Source organism: Salvelinus alpinus, chromosome 11 (assembly GCF_045679555.1).
Source record: "Salvelinus alpinus chromosome 11, SLU_Salpinus.1, whole genome shotgun sequence".
NCBI classification, from domain to species: Eukaryota; Metazoa; Chordata; class Actinopteri; order Salmoniformes; family Salmonidae; genus Salvelinus; species Salvelinus alpinus.
This window is the reverse complement of record NC_092096.1, coordinates 51,544,399-51,562,867: the sequence shown is the minus strand read 5'-3', so window position 1 is coordinate 51,562,867 and position 18,469 is coordinate 51,544,399. Positions and strand designations below refer to the sequence as shown.

General features: G+C 42.3%; 1 protein-coding gene across 3 annotated transcripts; it reads left to right on the top strand.

The window, feature by feature from the left end:
- Positions 1-4,434: 4,434 nt before the first annotated feature.
- Positions 4,435-9,866, top strand: LOC139534350 (uncharacterized). 3 transcript variants are annotated; one of them, XM_071333431.1, is made up of 10 exons: positions 4,435-4,554; positions 5,234-5,378; positions 5,592-5,694; positions 5,892-5,995; positions 6,080-6,163; positions 6,564-6,625; positions 6,756-6,830; positions 7,267-7,321; positions 7,720-7,908; positions 8,039-9,866. In XM_071333431.1, exons 2-10 carry the CDS (start codon positions 5,253-5,255, stop codon positions 8,912-8,914), a joined length of 1,674 nt encoding a protein of 557 aa, XP_071189532.1. In that variant the 5' UTR covers positions 4,435-4,554; positions 5,234-5,252; the 3' UTR covers positions 8,915-9,866. The 3 variants fall into 3 exon arrangements, with proteins under 3 accessions (XP_071189532.1, XP_071189533.1, XP_071189531.1); XM_071333432.1 differs by having other exon boundaries at positions 4,442-4,554; positions 5,224-5,378; XM_071333430.1 differs by having other exon boundaries at positions 4,445-5,378.
- The last annotated feature ends 8,603 nt before the right edge of the window (positions 9,867-18,469 follow it).

Here is an 18,469-nt window from a genome sequence, read left to right as displayed (position 1 = left end):
AAACCAAAAAAAGTCCCTTTTTAACTTTTTTCTTACATACTTTTGGGCCTTGACTCCTAGCTGTGCGGCTTGACCAGGAGCATATCAGAACTCTTATAGGCCAACAGGAATTTTTCCCTGGGCATGGCTAACGATGTGTGCTGAAAGTCGGGAAGCAAGTTCAGGGAGTGAGTGTTTTAATAAATAAACGCAACATAATGCTAAACAAGAAACACAAACACACAGACATGAAACTGAAACAGAAACAATAACGCCTGGGGAAGGAACCAAAGGGAGTGACATATATAGGGAAGGTAATCAGGGAAGTGGAGTCCAGGTGAGTCTGATGATGCGCAGGTGCGCTTAACGATGGTGACAGGTGTGCGCCATAATGAGCAGCCTGGTGACCTAGAGCCGGAGAGGGAGCACACTTGACAATGTCACATGGTCAGGATGTAATCAGTGCCCTACTTTATGGTCTCACTGTGAAAAGAATATTCAGGGAGTTAATAAATCATAGATAAATAGTTATTTTGACATAACATCAATTGAATTAATTAAATGTACAATAACCAAAATAAGTATGTATGTGTACACACAACTACAAGGGAAATACTAAATGTTGTTTAAGTTACTAAAGTCGCTGAAAAGTTGCCATGTGACTTTAGAGGTTTGTGGGTAATTCAAAGTTCTAGATGTAATGTTACCGTATGCAATGTTGTAGAGATGTCTGTAGCAGTGGCGATTTTAGCATGTAAATCTTGGTGGGGCAAAACAAAAAAAATGTGGGATGCATGCTAGCAAAGCCACTACACAACACAACACTAAACAATACATGAATTACACTATAACGTTGACAAACGGTGCCCATAAACTGTTAGGGCCTACATAAAGCCAACAGCAGAGTCCCAACACCTTACCACTGCTACAACTGGCTATCAGCGGAGCCTTGTCTGGCAGCAAAACAGTTCATTCAGCCTCATTTACTGCCTTTAAAAAAAACATAGCTGATATGGCTGACTTGCTTAAACAAATGTGGTCTCTACTGACAATTGAGATGTACAAACTATGGCATAAGACAAGCGGATAAGAGGCAATCCGCAATTTTGATTAAGACATTAATGAGACAGCGATGACGGACGTAGTCAATATAACTATTTGTTCAGCACTTTTGAAATGTACAGTGACATAATTCAGAACATGGGCCGCTACTTTGGATGTCTACTCCCTGTACAACAAGTCAAAACCGTAGGATAAATAAAGGGGGCATATAAACAGACAATGAAAGCTCTTATAATATTCAATGATGACATTTCTCTAAAACAGGTTATAGGCAACATGTGCACCACCAAGTTAGAACAGTAGGCGAAATTAAGAGGTGAAAATAGACCACATTTTTAGGGTGAGGCACAATGAACGCCGTTTGGGTCTTTGCGTGTCAAAAAAGATACACGTCATATAACACTATTTGACCCGTTAAATAAGCTTTTCATTTGACAGGTCAAATAACACAATTCTATTATAGAATGTTGTGTGTGTTGAATTTGCACGTGCAAGCCAAGCTCCACCACTACTATCAGTAGCACTGTCAAACCTGTACAAAAAAAGTTGGCAAAAAAGCACAGACCGGGTCACAAACGATGTGTTTACAATACCGCATTGGTGAAAATAGACCAAATTGTTAGGGTGAGGCACATGGGCTACTAACAGCTTACTACACAACATACAAGTAGTATTACTTTCTTAGCTACAGTATACATATCTCCCTTGCATATTACATAATTTATGCAGCAGCATACAAGACATATTTGGACGCAGCAGTCCTTTGTGGGCAAATTTTGTCATCAAAGTCTGGCATTCTCTGGATTTATGGTGGGAATTCGGGGAAAAAAACACACAGCCACTCCATTGAATAGCAGGCTAACGTTAGTGGTTGCTTTGCAATGCTTGCTGTTAGCCACTGATTCCTTCCAAACGACTCTTTGTTGAATTTGCGATTTCCAACTTGTTGTGTAATCTTTATGTCCAATGGCCGATGGGCCCCGATACGTTTTATCTATCATTTTTCTTCATTATTTCTCTTCATATGACAAGGATTAAAAAGGATTTGCCAGTAGATTGTCGACTTGATTCATGATGATGACTGCTAGCTAAGACTTTGAAAGTAAGATGTTGACTGTGTATAATGTGATTTGACGTCATTTTGTCTGTAGCCAATGACCTTGAGCTTTCTTGGAAGGGCACTTGTAATATAACTCTATGGACTGACATTTTGGATGTCTACCCTTACTAAGCACTTAAACTTGGCGATGAGTGACAGAATACTGAGCCAATCACGGCGCAATGCTCATATTTTCTGCTGGCTCACCCCACCACCACAGAAAGCACTGAGCTAAACTGAAACACCTGCATTTTGGAGCTGCCTTACTCAAGAAAACAAAAAAGAGAGGGTCTGTATGCAGCTTTATTAAGTGAATGAAATATATATATATATTTTAATATTGTTTGCAAACTGATATGTGACATGTATTAATGCCAAAATAACATGCAAAACAGGCAAGCCCCACCCATTTAAAAAATATATAATATAATATATGACGGGTCGCCACTGGTCTGTAGAAAGAAAAGTAGGTAACACTTTATTTGAAGGTACAAATATTAGTCACTCATTTGTAGTTTAGAAGTGAGCATAAGTATCTTATAAGGTCTTTATTACGTCTCATTAGCCATATATTAGGCCTTAGTTATAAGTACTGCATTACTGGCCAATCCTTAATAACCCCTTCACCATTTTCATATTTAATAAAGAGCAAGTTACACAAGAAACAAACTCTTAGCAAGCTGTCTCAAGGAGGGGACTAATAAGGGCGTAGTACCTCAATATGTGTTTCCTAGGTTACATTTCAGAATAGGGAACACATATTGAGGTACTGTTATTATACAGCTTACTAAGAGTCTGTTTTTTGTGTAACTTGCTCTTTTTTAAAGGTCCAACGCAGCTGTTTTTATCTCAATATCAAATCATTTCTGGTAACAATGAATTACCTTACTGTGATTGTTTTCAATTAAAATGGTCAAAATAAACGACAATTGCTTCTTCGCAAAGGGCAATAGCTCAAGCAAGACATTTGCTAGGACTATCTGCGAGTGGTCTGAGTGGGAAGGGGATTTTTTTGTTGCTGTTATTGACAGAGAGGTTTCGAAGTCTCTTTGTTATTGGTCTATTTTAACAAATGTATCACATGGTGATGTCACCATGGAAGACCTAAACTCCATTCCAGCAAAACAGGCTGACAGAAAAGTAGTTGAGTGTCATCCTCATAGGACCCAAGGTCTGTCTTGAAAAATGTATTTGTTGTCAATGGGTTAATTCATTGCAGTGGCTCCAGTTGCATGTTGCTTCCAGAATAAACTAGTAGTAACTTCTTCAACACACTGCTCTCGGGCACTTAACCTGGTTGAATAGAGCTTCAACCAATAACCAACCAATAAACAACCAATAAACAACCTGAGAGTGTTCGTAGGAGACTGTAGAGTCGACAACAGTACCTCCACATGGCAGTGTAGTGTGTGATACAGCTGTGATATGACTTTATGTGCCGCCTTTTACAGACGGTCCTAAGATTGGTGAGAGCTATCATGCTTGTCGTATTTTTAGGAAGGAAAGGGTCATGTGGGACCAGCCGGACCTAAAAGCGAGATAGGGGAGACTGGAGGTAAGCAGCAGTCCATCTAAGAAACATTATTGGAATATAAATGATCATGTTATTTCAGTTACCAAGGTTGAAGAAACAAATGAGCCTAGTGTCATGTTCTTTCACATACAAGCCTCCAGTTTGACCAGCCAGTCGCTCTCTTAGAACCATTAGCTCAAAGCTAGGTTGATATTACGTGTGATGCAAATATTGTTATGGTATGTGAAATGTAAACAAGACCATGATATTTTCCCCCACATAATCACTCAGAGGTAGAGTTGGATAGCCCACCTTTGAATTCCTATTAATCTTTAACCAAAGACAATTCCCAAAGCAATACTACTCTACCACACCTGCCAGCTAGTAAGCAGAGCCAAGCAGCTAGCAAACTGTTTTACTGAAAGACAAGATTGAAAAAAATAGCAAACTGATGCATGTACAGTATGTTAAACTGTTTTCTCAAATCTGTTGACTTTTTAATATGAATTTGTAAATTATTTTTAGCAGTGTGCCAAAAAGGAAAACAGAATTATTTCACCCTGTTCAACTGATAATACGCATGTTGACGACAGTATACAGCTCGTGTCGACACTTGAACTTGTGAATGCTTTCACTTCAGCCTCAAGGCATTTATGAGTTCTTGTAAATCACATGATCTGAATGCTTTAGTTTAGCCCAAACTTCTCTATAGTCCCTCCCAGCTGACACAATGGTTGATAGTTGATCCAGCATTGCTGAACATGTAATGCGGATATGGGTGTGGTTGGGTTAGTTTGATCATGCCACGGAAGCAGAGGAGCCCTGCATATAAGACTGGAACTCCTGTTCAAATCATAGATTAGGTAAACCAACAGCACAACCAGCAGACAGATAAGCAAAGGTAAGCCTGTGTAAATAACATATACACCTTACTGGTATTACCGCAAACGCAAATGTGTTTATACACTGAGTGTACAAATTTTAGGAACACCTGTTCTTTCCATGACAGACTGACCAGGTGAATCCAGGTGAAAGCTATGATCCCTTACTGATGTCACTTCTTTAAACCACTTCAGTCAGTGTAGATGAAGGGAAAGAGACAGCTTAAAGAAGGATTTTTAAGCCTTGAGACAATTGAGACATGGATTGTGTATGTGTGCCATTCAGGGGGTGAATGGGAAAGACCAAAGATTTACAGTAAGTGCCTTTGAACGGGGTATGGTAGTAGGTGCCAGGTGCATCGGTTTGAGTGTGTCAAGAACTGCAACGCTGCTGGGTTTTTCACACTCAACAGCTTCCCCTGTGTATCAAGAATGGTCCACCACCCAAAGGACATCCAGTCATCTTGACACAACTGTGGGAAGCATTGGAGGCAACATAGGCCAGCATCCCTGTGGATCACTTTCAACACCTTGTAGAGTCCATGCCCAGACACATTCAGGCTGTTCTGAGGGCAAAAGGGGGTGCAACTCAATATTAGGAAGGTGTTCCTAATGTTTTATACACTTAGTGTAAATTGCAATTTATTTGATTGATTTTCAAATAATATTGCATTGCTAATTGACATGAGTGAGACACAGATTCCAGTGAAATCTAAAGATGGGGAAAACACAGAGTGTCCTTGAGAAGAAAGGATACACTACCCAGAAGGAGGTAGAGAATGGTGTCATAGCTACTGACAAACAAGGTGACCAGTTCGTCATTAAAGAGATCAAATTGAATGAGGTAAGTGAGAAATATTTGTTATTTCTGAATTTATTACATCTTAGAGTTTTTTGGAATGATCACAGAGGGATAGTATACATAATTGGTTTTCAATTATAGGCAACTCTGCAGATGCAACAATAATGACTGATAATGACAGGTATTCATAAAGATAAACAAAATAATTAACATGCCTATATCTTTCAATAAGTCACGTATAATTTGTTTTGACAGACATCTGTCCTGAACTCCAGTGCTGGAGAAATTGTCTCAGAGGTTGAAAGCCTCAGACAGATTAGTCACCCCCACATTGTAAGCTACAAAAACTCATTTCTAGGTAACTACATCATTATCGTTGTCGTTATATTTTGTATTTCAATGTATTTCATTTGTTTCAGAGACATTGTATTGGAATTACAAGGTAATACAGTATCAGAAACTTCAACAAGTGAACTACTACAGTATTAATATGTTTCGCGAGTATTCACACATTCTCAAGTAGTATTCACACAAACCACTAATACATTTTCACAGAGGATAACTGCTACTATATAGTGACAGACCATTGTGCGAAGGGAAATCTGTCACAGAAGATTCAAGAGCAGATGACTAACCCTACAGAAAAGTACTATGAGAAGGTAACTGAAGTAATGACTAGAAAATTCCACACCACAACTGTTTTTATTTTAGGCTAAATATACATTACTTTGATACCTTCACAGATTATGGACTGGTTTGTCGAGATCTGCATGGCCCTGAAGCATGTACATGACCAGGGCCTTCTTCACAGAGAACTGAGACCCCAGGTACTGCTAATAAGACATCATGCAAAGGCTATTAGTTTAAAGATAGCCTGGACATCCTTTCAAAGAAAAAGGAGGGTTGAAAAAATGTCAGGTTTTATGTAAAGCCTTGTTATTAATTTTTTAATTTTATTAAAATGTAACCTTTATTTAACTAGGCAAGTCAGTTAAGAACAATTTCTTATTTACAGTGACTGCCTACACATGTAAAGCCTTCTTAAACAATCAACTGCACATTATGATTTGGGTGGGATTGTTGACTTGGAATTCACAGCAATACAAATAGAGATTATTGCAACAACTTATGATATGATTCACGTCAGTGCCTAAATGAAATAATGGAATGTCATAGACTGTTGCTTAATGCCTCAACTGTACAGTGATATTTTATTATCTATACTAGAGCGTACTCCTCACAGAATTTGAAACACTTCGTTTGGGAGCGTTTGGAAGTGTCAACGAAAAGTATGTGGCTCATGATGAATTTACACAACATATATTAATAGTTAAATACATTAATAGTTGAGCATTTTTGATGACATAAATGAGTATTTTAGTATTTTTTTGTGTTCATGTTCGCAATTTCTTTTATCAGGGCTACCAACGAGGACGGACTGGTGGGTTATTTAGGCCCAGAGATTCTGACTGGTGAAACGTATGACACCAAAAGGTAGAAAATATTTAAGATGTATATTTAAATATATATTTCTGTTTTTTTTTTCGCGATATTGATTAAATAGTTAGTAATTACCCAAAATGTTGAAGGTATAGTGAGGTGAGAATGAAATCACTGAAGCTAACAAAGCATTTGAGGGTGGATAATCAGTCATTTACTGTAACTTGAACCTTCTGTCACAAGGCCTATGATATGGTATCATAAAATGACATAAAATATGTCAAAGTGATGTCACAAGCCATACTGTATGTTAGGTAAGCCAAGCCCCCCCCACACACACACACACTGTTACCACTGGATATGTTTATGACATATCTATGAAGGCATTATAATGGGGTTATGAGTGTTAAAATATAAGTGTGAGGGTTATGCAGTGTAAAATAATGAGAATTACATGATAATTAATGTATTTATTTTCCATCATTTGCAGTGATATTTGGTCCTTGGGATGTGTGCTGTATGAGTTGTGTATGCTTCAGGGTGCAGTAAGTAATCCTGCATTTAAATGCTCGCTGTTATTTCACATTTTCCAGTTGGTGAAGTTGACTGTAGTCAATTGGTTTTAAAGTAGGAATAATTCATCAACTAATGAGATAATAGCATCTACCCTGCTAGCTTAAGATAGCTAACATTGACAAAGTTAAACTAACTACCTGTATTTTATACAAATTATTAAGATTGTAAGATTGCTCTGTATAATCACTTTTCAGCTGAAAAGTTAATAGATCATATATCAAAACGTGTAAACTCGGGTTGCAAAATTCTGACTTGAAGGGTCAATCGACATCCAATTATTCCGACACATATTGAATGCATTCTATTTTGCCTGTCCACCACCTAGCTAAAGGATATTGGGTGATCATAGACAGTTCTTTCTTCACAGTTCACTGCAGAGAACACAATCAAGCTCATCCCCCAAATATTGGGAGGTTCTTACCCATCTCTCCCAGAGAGCTTCTCATCTGAGCTCCGCGACCTCCTGTGTGACATCTTCCAACAAGACCCGACCATTAGGCCTTCAGTTGGTGACATCATGGCGAAACCCTTCATTATCAGTTTCATCACAAAAAAGGTTTGCTATGCAATTGCAATCAATCAATCAATCAATCAATCAATCAATTGTTCAATATGTATATTTATCCATCCAACCGTCTACATTTCCATTCATTCATTACTCTAAATGTATTCATGCATTTCTATAGAGTGAGAAAACTGTGGAGGAACTCCAGATCACCTTGGACAAGTTGAGAACTCTGGCAGACGGCTTGGAGAGTATGCACAAAGGCACCACCATAGGCAGTCTGACGGGAGGTGTTATTGGGGCAGCTGGAGGAATCACCTCTATAGTGGGGCTCATCCTGGCTCCCTTCACTCTGGGCGCCTCCCTGATCGTCACTGGGGTTGGTATTGGGGTGGCTGTCGCTGGTGGAGCCACAGCAGGAGTATCCAACATCACCAACATGGTCAATCAGTCCACTGACCGCCTAGCCATCAAGAACATCATCAAGGAGTTCCAGGAGAAGATGAACTCTGTGGTGACATCTCTACAAGACATTGCTGAGGGTTTGGAGACACTCATGCAAAGTAGCTCTTCTAAGATAAAAAGTGCCGGTTTCAATGTAGAGGCCGCTGTTAGTGCTGGGGTGAGGGCTGGGAAAGGCCTTGCAGGCACAATAGAGCTCTTCAGACTACTCCAGGTGGCCAATATTGGCAAGGTGGCAGCCCAAACTGCCAGGGTAGTGCGTGTGGCAGAGGTGGCGACAGGAATATTTTCCGCTTTTTTTGTAGCTGTTGATATTTTCTTCATCGCCATGGATGCCAGAGAGATCCACAACATCCGACAGGCAAAGGTGAATGAACAGTCTGGTGATACCAGTAAGTTAGAAGTGATGGACACAGACTCCACCACTGAGCTGAACCCTGCATGTGAAGAACCAAAGGCTGAGGTCAAGTCAGAGACCATGAAGTTCATCCAGACGATCAGACAGACAGCTGAACAGCTACAGGAGAGCCTGGACGAACTGAGTGACGTCATCTCGTTCATTCCTAAGATAGAGGACTGCTACTTAGACGACTGACCTACTCAGATCCAATCATACTTTAATATTTAACTTCTCTGTAATAGACCGGTATGGGCAGATGTCCTTTTTGATAGCCAGAAACTCACTTTCATCCTTAAGACATGGCTTGTACAACTCAGTTATGATAACTAAGTGGTACAGATCAAAATCTATATCACAGACACCTCTACTTCTGAAATTATTATTTTTATATCATAACTGTCGGGATGGATTTGATCTGTATATTATTTTCATGAAACAAATTGTATTAAAATAGTAAGCTGCAAAATGATCATTTTCAATCTATTCATACATGAAGGTGCATGGTGATTGTATAGAATTATATTAATAAAACATTGACTGTTATGAAACATTATACATTAACGTTTCTTCATGGTAAAATAATAAAGATCAGTTCATTAAAAAAAAAAAAAAAAAGTGTACAATGCACCAAATCTGTCTTTTGGCCTGATGGTAGCATTTTTCATGCCCAAATACACACTGGTAAACCCTGTTGAAGTGCAAACAACAGATATATTTCAAAAACGTTCATATTTAGCAGCCTGTTAGTATCCGGTACTTGTTTGTGTTGCACCTGTATCCTGGAAAATGGACATTGTACACATGTGTACACATTAACCGTGTACACATTACCCATGTGGTGTCACGCCCTGACCTTAGAGAGCCTTTTTATTCTCTATTTTGGTTAGGTCAGGGTGTGACATGGGTAGGTACTCTAGTTTGTGTATTTCTATGTTGGCCTGGTATGGTTCCCAATCAGAGGCAGCTGTCTATCGTTGTCTCTGATTGGGGATCATATTTAGGCAGCCTTTTTTCCACCTGTTGTGTGTGGGATCTTGATTTTGTATTGTTGCTTTTTTAGCCCTACAAAGCTGTACGTTTCGTTTGTGACGCTTTCTTGTTTTGTACCGGTTATCATAAATAAAAATGATTAACCTACCCCACGCTGCATCTTGGTCCGACCATCCTTCCAACAACGATCGTTACATGTGGTCCTGTGTGGCTCAGTCGGTAAGACTTCAGAGTCGTGAGTTCAATTCCCATTGGAGTCACAAATTGTTCTGTAAGACACTGCATAAAAGCATCAAGCTAAATGACAATATCCATGCTGCCTAAGAATACTCTGTTTGAATAGTTCCATTTTATAATTTTTTTTATGGAGTCCTTGAACATGTCTCCTTTTTTCCCTGCGTCCTAACGACACTGTACCAGTGCGTAATGTTTCACATGGGAAGGTATATAAAGGCAAGAGACAGCACAACGAGCTACCCAGGTAGCCGAGAGGATTTGTGTGAATTTTGATACTACTTACGTACAAGTTGTAGAATGAACGACTGACTCAGACCCTGGTGCTGCCGTGTCTGTCTGGGACTCAAACGCTCAGTGAAGATGCTGGAGAAGTCAACCTGAATGACATCACGGTACAGATTCAGCCTGAACAGGCACAGGGCGTAGAGACTGAAGTTCTTCTCAGATCCAAGCACCAGCCCGAGCCAAGACAGTCAGTAGCTGCCAGCCAGACATGTGTAACCTTCTGATGGAACTAGGAGCCATGAAGGCCTGACTGACAGCTACAGAGAACAGTTGGAGGAACTGAAAAAGATGGAGGCTGTTGTTGACTCCTACATGCAAATGAAAGTAATCAAAATCCAATGTTTAAACAAATTAATTTCTACAGTATATCATGTTTTCAAGGGTTCAGATTGATAATGTGTTTGTTTTTGAGCCAGATGCCTGTAAGCCGAAGACAAATGTCCATTCCTAACAAGAATGGGCAATAAAGTTTTGAACTTAAAGCGGAAGTTCGGCCATTTTTATATGTGGCCTTATTTTCACACATTTTGTGCTTGTAGTTGTTCCCCCAAACTGTTTTTAAAATGATTTGTATATTTTGTTTAGTTACAGAGTCATCACTTGCCATAGACTACAATACATTATTAAAATGTGTCTAAAACATGTTATAAAACACTCCAACCCAACTAATATTACATCAGAATCTCTGTCTGGATAATGTCTCTGCACTCAATTTAAAAAGCAAATGTTCCACTGTCCCATAATACCATATTTGCATAATTTTGTTATAAACAGCATCATTCACTGTGATTTTTTGTTGTTGTGCAGAGACATTATCCAGACAGAGATTCTGATGTAATTTCAGTTGGTTTGGAGTGTTTTATAACATGCTTTAGACACATTTTGATAATGCATTGGAGTCAATGGCAAGTGAAGAATCAGCAAAATGTGACAAACAATTTTCTCTGTAACAAAATATAAACAAAAACTTTTGGGGGGATTAACTAAAGCACAGAGTGAAAAAAGGCCACATGTAAAAATGGGTGAACTTCCTCTTGAAACTTGGGAATCAGCTGCTAACAAAGAAAATGTCACATGATACTGTTGTTTGATCAAGCAGCACAGCTCACAACCATGGAGACCAGACTGTCAGCTGCAGAGAGCCAAGTGGAAAGGCTGAGGAACATGGAGGTGAATGTTGCTCTCCTACACAGAGAGAACAAATGTAATCAAAATCTTTTGAACAATCGCTTATTTTTGTGAATATATTAAAATGTTCAGAATGATAATCAACAGCTGCTAACATACAGAATGTCTTATGTATTGTCGTAGCTCAAGTAGCACAGCTGACAGCCATGGAGAGCAGACTGAGCACCAGTGAGAGCCGGATGGAGACTGAGCACCAGTGAGAGCCTGATGGAGAGGATGGAGACTGAGCACCAGTGAGAGCCTGATGGAGAGGATGGAGACTGAGCATAAAGGTGAAATGTGCACTGTATTTTCACCTGTCTACATTTTAAAGTGCCATCATCATTGACCAGTAGGCCAAACAATTAAGTACTTTACTGTAATAGATGTCCATTAAAGTGGGGAAAAAATTGCTTTTTTAGTGGTCTGAGTTGGGAGAGGAAAACTGAAAACTAGCTGTTAGTGGTTGATAGGTTTGAAACTGCCTTTGTTATTTAACATTTACATGTTTAGTCATTTAGCATAAACTCTTATCCAGACCGACTTATAGGAGCAATTAGGGTAAAGGGCACATCGACACCTTGTTGGCTCAGGGATTCGAACCAACAACTTTTTTATTGGTCTATTAACAAATTTACTGTATGGTGATTTCACAATGGAAAACCAAAACTCGTGCCCATGCAAATCTGCTGATTAGAAGGTCCTGTGTAGACAGGAAATAACAACACTGATCCCATTTTTTGTTTCATCAGCTGTTGCGCAATATGAAATATGATCTGCCTAAATAAATGTTATTACATATTTGTTCAAATTCCTTTTTTTACGTTTCAGGAGAGGAAGCTTCAAGATTTGACATTGACAATCAACACCACAGAGTTCAGAGTGGAACAACAGCAAACCCTGCTGGACGAACTGAGAAGACACATTGAGGGTAAGGGACAGGGGATACTGAATAAAAAAAGAGTTTACAGAAATAGCTGTATACAGTACATCTCGGGAGATACTTTTATGGAGTAAAATAGTCTGTGCAAAAAATACAGTAAAACTCATTGTGATCTGGTGTGATTTAATTCGTAAGTTTTCCTTCAACAATGTAAGGATGTGATTAACAAGAGTTTAGTAAATTGATTTTAATGCAGGTGGTCGCATTTTCGCTTCGCTCCGCAGGTAGTATTATAATTTCATTTCATTACAGTACAACGGTTTGATTTGTCTGATCTTAGCAATTTCTTCTTGGCTAGCTACATAGCCGTCTTTGTATCTTTAATTTGTATCTTTGTATCTTTGATAATTGTGTAGTTTAGAGTAATTATTGAGGTTAGCTAGCCAGCTATTTTCGTCCTTCTAACGTAGTCAACACTGCTAGCTAGCCAACGCCTACCGAATAGCAGCACTGCAGCACTGCAGTTGCACTGCAGAAACTATTACTATTACATTACAACGGAACGACTTGATTAGTGTAGTGTTAGCTGGCTACATAGTTGTCTTTGCTGTCTTTGTATCCAAGATAATTGTGTAGTTTAGAGTAATTATCGAGGTTACCTAGCCAGTTTGTATACGATAGCAGACACTTCCGGGTTGGAGCGAGTGGTCGCATCTCGCTCCGCTCCACAGGTAGTATTACACTTCATTTCATTACAGTACAACGGTTTGATTTGTCTGATCTTAGCCATTTCTTCTTAGCTAGCTACATAGCCGTCTTTGTATCAAAGATAATTGTGTAGTTTAGAGTAATTATCGTAATTACCGAGGTTAGCAAGCCAGCTATTTTCGTCCTTCTAACGTAGTCAACACTGCTAGCTAGCCAGCTAGCCAACGTCTACCGAATAGCAGCACTGTAGAAACTATCACATTACAACGGAACGACTTGAGTAGTGTAGTGTTAGCTAGCTACATAGTTGTCTTTGCTGTCTTTGTATCCAAGATAATTGTGTAGTTTAGAGTAATTGTCGAGGTTACCTAGCCAGTTATCGAGGCTACCTAGCCAGCTACACTTTCAAACAAAGTCAACAACGCAGCCACTGCTAGCTAGCCTACCAGCCAGCAGTACTGTATCATTTTAGTCAATAAGATTTTTTTTTTGCAACGTAAGCTTAACTTTCTGAACATTCGAGACGTGTAGTCCACTTGTCATTCCAATCTCCTTTGCATTAGCGTAGCCTCTTCTGTAGCCTGTCAACTATGTGTCTGTCTATCCCTCATCTCTCCTCTCTGCAGAGACCATACAAACGCTTCACACCGCGTGGCCGCTGCCACTCTAACCTGGTGGTCCCAGCGCGCACGACCCACGTGGAGTTCCAGGTCTCCGGCAGCCTCTGGAACTGCCGATCTGCGGCCAACAAGGCAGAGTTCATCTCAGCCTATTCTTCCCTCCAGTCCCTCGACTTCTTGGCACTGACGGAAACATGGATTACCACAGATAACACTGCTACTCCTACTGCTCTCTCCTCGTCTGCCCACGTGTTCTCGCACACCCCGAGAGCTTCTGTTCAGCGGGGTGGTGGCACTGGGATCCTCATCTCTCCCAAGTGGACATTCTCTCTTTCTCCCCTGACCCATCGTCTATCGCCTCCTTTGAATTCCATGCTGTCACAGTTACCAGCCCTTTCAAGCTTAACATCCTTATCATTTATCGCCCCCCAGGTTCCCTTGGAGAGTTCATCAATGAGCTTGACGCCTTGATAAGTTCCTTTCCTAAGGATGGCTCACCTCTCACAGTTCTGGGTGACTTTAACCTCCCCACATCTACCTTTGACTCATTCCTCTCTGCCTCCTTCTTTCCACTCCTCTCCTCTTTTGACCTCACCCTCTCACCTTCCCCCCCTACTCACAAGGCAAGCAATACGCTTGACCTCATCTTTACTAGATGCTGTTCTTCCACTAATCTCATTGCAACTCCCCTCCAAGTCTCCGACCACTACCTTGTATCCTTTTCCCTCTCGCTCTCATCCAACACTTCCCACACTGCCCCTACTCGGATGGTATCGCACCGTCCCAACCTTCGCTCTCTCTCCCCCGCTACTCTCTCCTCTTCCATCCTATCATCTCTTCCCTCTGCTCAAACCTTCTCCAACCTATCGCCTGATTCTGCCTCCTCAACCCTCCTCTCCTCCCTTTCTGCATCCTTTGACTCTCTATGTCCCCTATCCTCCAGGCCGGCTCGGTCCTCCCCTCCTGCTCCGTGGCTCGACGAATCATTGCGAGCTCACAGAACAGGGCTCCAGGCAGCCGAGCGGAAATGGAGGAAAACTCGCCTCCCTGCGGACCTGGCATCCTTTCACTCCCTCCTCTCTACATTCTCCTCTTCTGTCTCTGCTGCTAAAGCCACTTTCTACCACTCTAAATTCCAAGCATCTGCCTCTAACCCTAGGAAGCTTTTTGCCACCTTCTCCTCCCTCCTGAATCCTCCTCCCCCCCCCCCCCCTCCTCCCTCTCTGTGGATGACTTTGTCAACCATTTTGAAAAGAAGGTCGACGACATCCGATCCTCGTTTGCTAAGTCAAACGACACCGCTGGTTCTGCTCACACTGCCCTACCCTGTGCTTTGACCTCTTTCTCCCCTCTCTCTCCAGATGAAATCTCGCGTCTTGTGACGGCCGGCCGCCCAACAACCTGCCCGCTTGACCCTTTCCCCTCCTCTCTTCTCCAGACCATTTCCGGAGACCTTCTCCATTACCTCACCTCGCTCATCAACTCATCCTTGACCGCTGGCTACGTCCCTTCCATCTTCAAGAGAGCGAGTTGCACCCCTTCTGAAAAAACCTACACTCGATCCCTCCGATGTCAACAACTACAGACCAGTATCCCTTCTTTCTTTTCTCTCCAAAACTCTTGAACGTGCCGTCCTTGGCCAGCTCTCCTGCTATCTCTCTCAGAATGACCTTCTTGATCCAAATCAGTCAGGTTTCAAGACTAGTCATTCAACTGAGACTGCTCTTCTCTGTGTCACGGAGGCGCTCCGCACTGCTAAAGCTAACTCTCTCTCCTCTGCTCTCATCCTTCTAGACCTATCGGCTGCCTTTGATACTGTGAACCATCAGACCCTCCTCTCCACCCTCTCCGAGTTGGGCATCTCCGGCGCGGCCCACGCTTGGATTGCGTCCTACCTGACAGGTCGCTCCTACCAGGTGGCGTGGCGAGAATCTGTCTCCGCACCACGTGCTCTCACCACTGGTGTCCCCCAGGGCTCTGTTCTAGGCCCTCTCCTATTCTCGCTATACACCAAGTCACTTGGCTCTGTCAGATCCTCACATGGTCTCTCCTATCATTGCTATGCAGACGACACACAATTAATCTTCTCCTTTCCCCCTTCTGATAACCAGGTGGCGAATCGCATCTCTGCATGTCTGGCAGACATATCAGTGTGGATGACGGATCACCACCTCAAGCTGAACCTCGGCAAGACGGAGCTGCTCTTCCTCCCGGGGAAGGACTGCCCGTTCCATGATCTCGTCATCACGGTTGACAACTCCATTGTGTCCTCCTCCCAGAGTGCTAAGAACCTTGGCGTGATCCTGGACAACACCCTGTCGTTCTCAACTTACATCAAGGCGGTGACCCGTTCCTGTAGGTTCAAGCTCTACAACATTCGCAGAGTACGACCCTGCCTCACACAGGAAGCGGCGCAGGTCCTAATCCAGGCACTTGTCATCTCCCGTCTGGATTACTGCAACTCGCTGTTGGCTGGGCTCCCTGCCTGTGCCATTAAACCCCTACAACTCATCCAGAACGCCGCAGCCCGTCTGGTGTTCAACCTTCCCAAGTTCTCTCACGTCACCCCGCTCCTCCGCTCTCTCCACTGGCTTCCAGTTGAAGCTCGCATCCGCTACAAGACCATGGTGCTTGCCTACGGAGCTGTGAGGGGAACGGCACCTCCGTACCTTCAGGCTCTGATCAGGCCCTACACCCAAACAAGGGCACTGCGTTCATCCACCTCTGGCCTGCTCGCCTCCCTACCTCTGAGGAAGTACAGTTCCCGCTCAGCCCAGTCAAAACTGTTCGCTGCTCTGGCACCCCAATGGTGGAACAAACTCCCTCACGACGCCAGGTCAGCGGAGTCAATCACCACCTTCCGGAGACACCTGAAACATTTACATTTACATTTAAGTCATTTAGCAGACGCTCTTATCCAGAGCGACTTACAAATTGGTGCATTCACCTTATGATATCCAGTGGAACAACCACTTTACAATAGTGCATCTAACTCTTTTAAGGGGGGGGGGGTTAGAAGGATTACTTTATCCTATCCTAGGTATTCCTTAAAGAGGTGGGGTTTCAGGTGTCTCCGGAAGGTGGTGATTGACTCCGCTGACCTGGCGTCGTGAGGGAGTTTGTTCCACCATTGGGGTGCCAGAGCAGCGAACAGTTTTGAGTGGGCTGAGCGGGAACTGTACTTCCTCAGAGGTAGGGAAACCCCACCTCTTTAAGGAATACCTAGGATAGGATAAAGTAATCCTTCTAACCCCCCCCCCCCCTTAAAAGAGTTAGATGCACTATTGTAAAGTGGTTGTTCCACTGGATATCATAAGGTGAATGCACCAACTTGTAAGTCGCTCTGGATAAGAGCGTCTGCTAAATGACTTAAATGTAAATGTTGTTTAAGCGAAATTTCAAATTGATTCAACTTGCAATATTATATATATACAGTGGGGAGAACAAGTATTTGATACACTGCCGATTTTGCAGGTTTTCCTACTTACAAAGCATGTAGAGGTCTGTCATTTTTATCATAGGTACACTTCAACTGTGAGAGACGGAATCTAAAACAAAAATCCAGAAAATCACATTGTATGATTTTTAAGTAATTAATTTGCATTTTATTGCATGACATAAGTATTTGATCACCTACCAACCAGTAAGAATTCCGGCTCTCACAGACCTGTTAGTTTTTCTTTAAGAAGCCCTCCTGTTCTCCACTCATTACCTGTATTAACTGCACATGTTTGAACTCGTTACCTGTATAAAAGACACCTGTCCACACACTCAATCAAACAGACTCCAACCTCTCCACAATGGCCAAGACCAGAGAGCTGTGTAAGGACATCAGGGATGAAATTGTAGACCTGCACAAGGCTGGGATGGGCTACAGGATAATAGGCAAGCAGCTTGGTGAGAAGGCAACAGCTGTTGGTGCAATTATTAAAAAAATGGAAGAAGTTCAAGATGATGGTCAATCACCCTCGGTCTGGGGCTCCATGCAAGATCTCACCTCGTGGGGAATCAATGATCATGAGGAAGGTGAGGGATCAGCCCAGAACTACACGGCAGGACCTGGTCAATGACCTGAAGAGAGCTGGGACCACAGTCTCAAAGAAAACCATTGGTAACACACTACGCCGTCATGGATTAAAATCCTGCAGCGCACGCAAGGTCCCCCTGCTCAAGCCAGCGCATGTCCAGGTTCGTCTGAAGTTTGCCAATGACCATCTGGATGATCCAGAGGAGGAATGGGAGAAGGTCATGTGGTTTGATGTGACAAAAATAGAGCTTTTTGGTCTAAACTCCACTCGCCGTGTTTGGAGGAAGAAGAAGGATGAGTACAACCCCAAGAACACCATCCCAACCGTGAGGCATGGAGGTGGAAACATCATTCTTTGGGGATGCTTTTCTGCAAAGGGCACAGGGCGGCTGCACTGTATTGAGGGGAGGATGGATGGGGCCATGTATCGCGAGATCTTGGCCAACAACCTCCTTCCCTCAGTAAGAGCATTGAGATGGGTCGTGGCTGGGTCTTCCAGCATGACAACGACCCGAAACACACAGCCAGGGCAACTAAGGAGTTGCTCCGTAAGAAGCATCTCAAGGTCCTGGAGTGGCCTACCCAGTCTCCAGACCTGAACCCAATAGAAAATCTTTGGAGGGAGCTGAAAGTCCGTATTGCCCAGCGACAGCCCCGAAACCTGAAGGATCTGGAGAACGTCTGTATGGAGGAGTGGGCCAAAATCCCTGCTGCAGTGTGTACAAACCTGGTCAAGAACTACAGGAAACGTATGATCTCTGTAATTGCAAACAAAGGTTTCTGTACCCAATATTAAGATCTGCTTTTCTGATGTATCAAATACTTATGTCATG

Coding starts and splice junctions, on each gene's coding strand:
- LOC139534350 (XM_071333431.1), top strand. CDS start 5,253: ATGGGGAAAACACAGAGTGTCCTTGAGAAGAAAGGATACACTACCCAG. Junction 5,379..5,591: donor AAGAGATCAAATTGAATGAG/GTAAGTGAGAAA, acceptor TTGTTTTGACAG/ACATCTGTCCTGAACTCCAG. Junction 5,695..5,891: donor CTACAAAAACTCATTTCTAG/GTAACTACATCA, acceptor ACATTTTCACAG/AGGATAACTGCTACTATATA.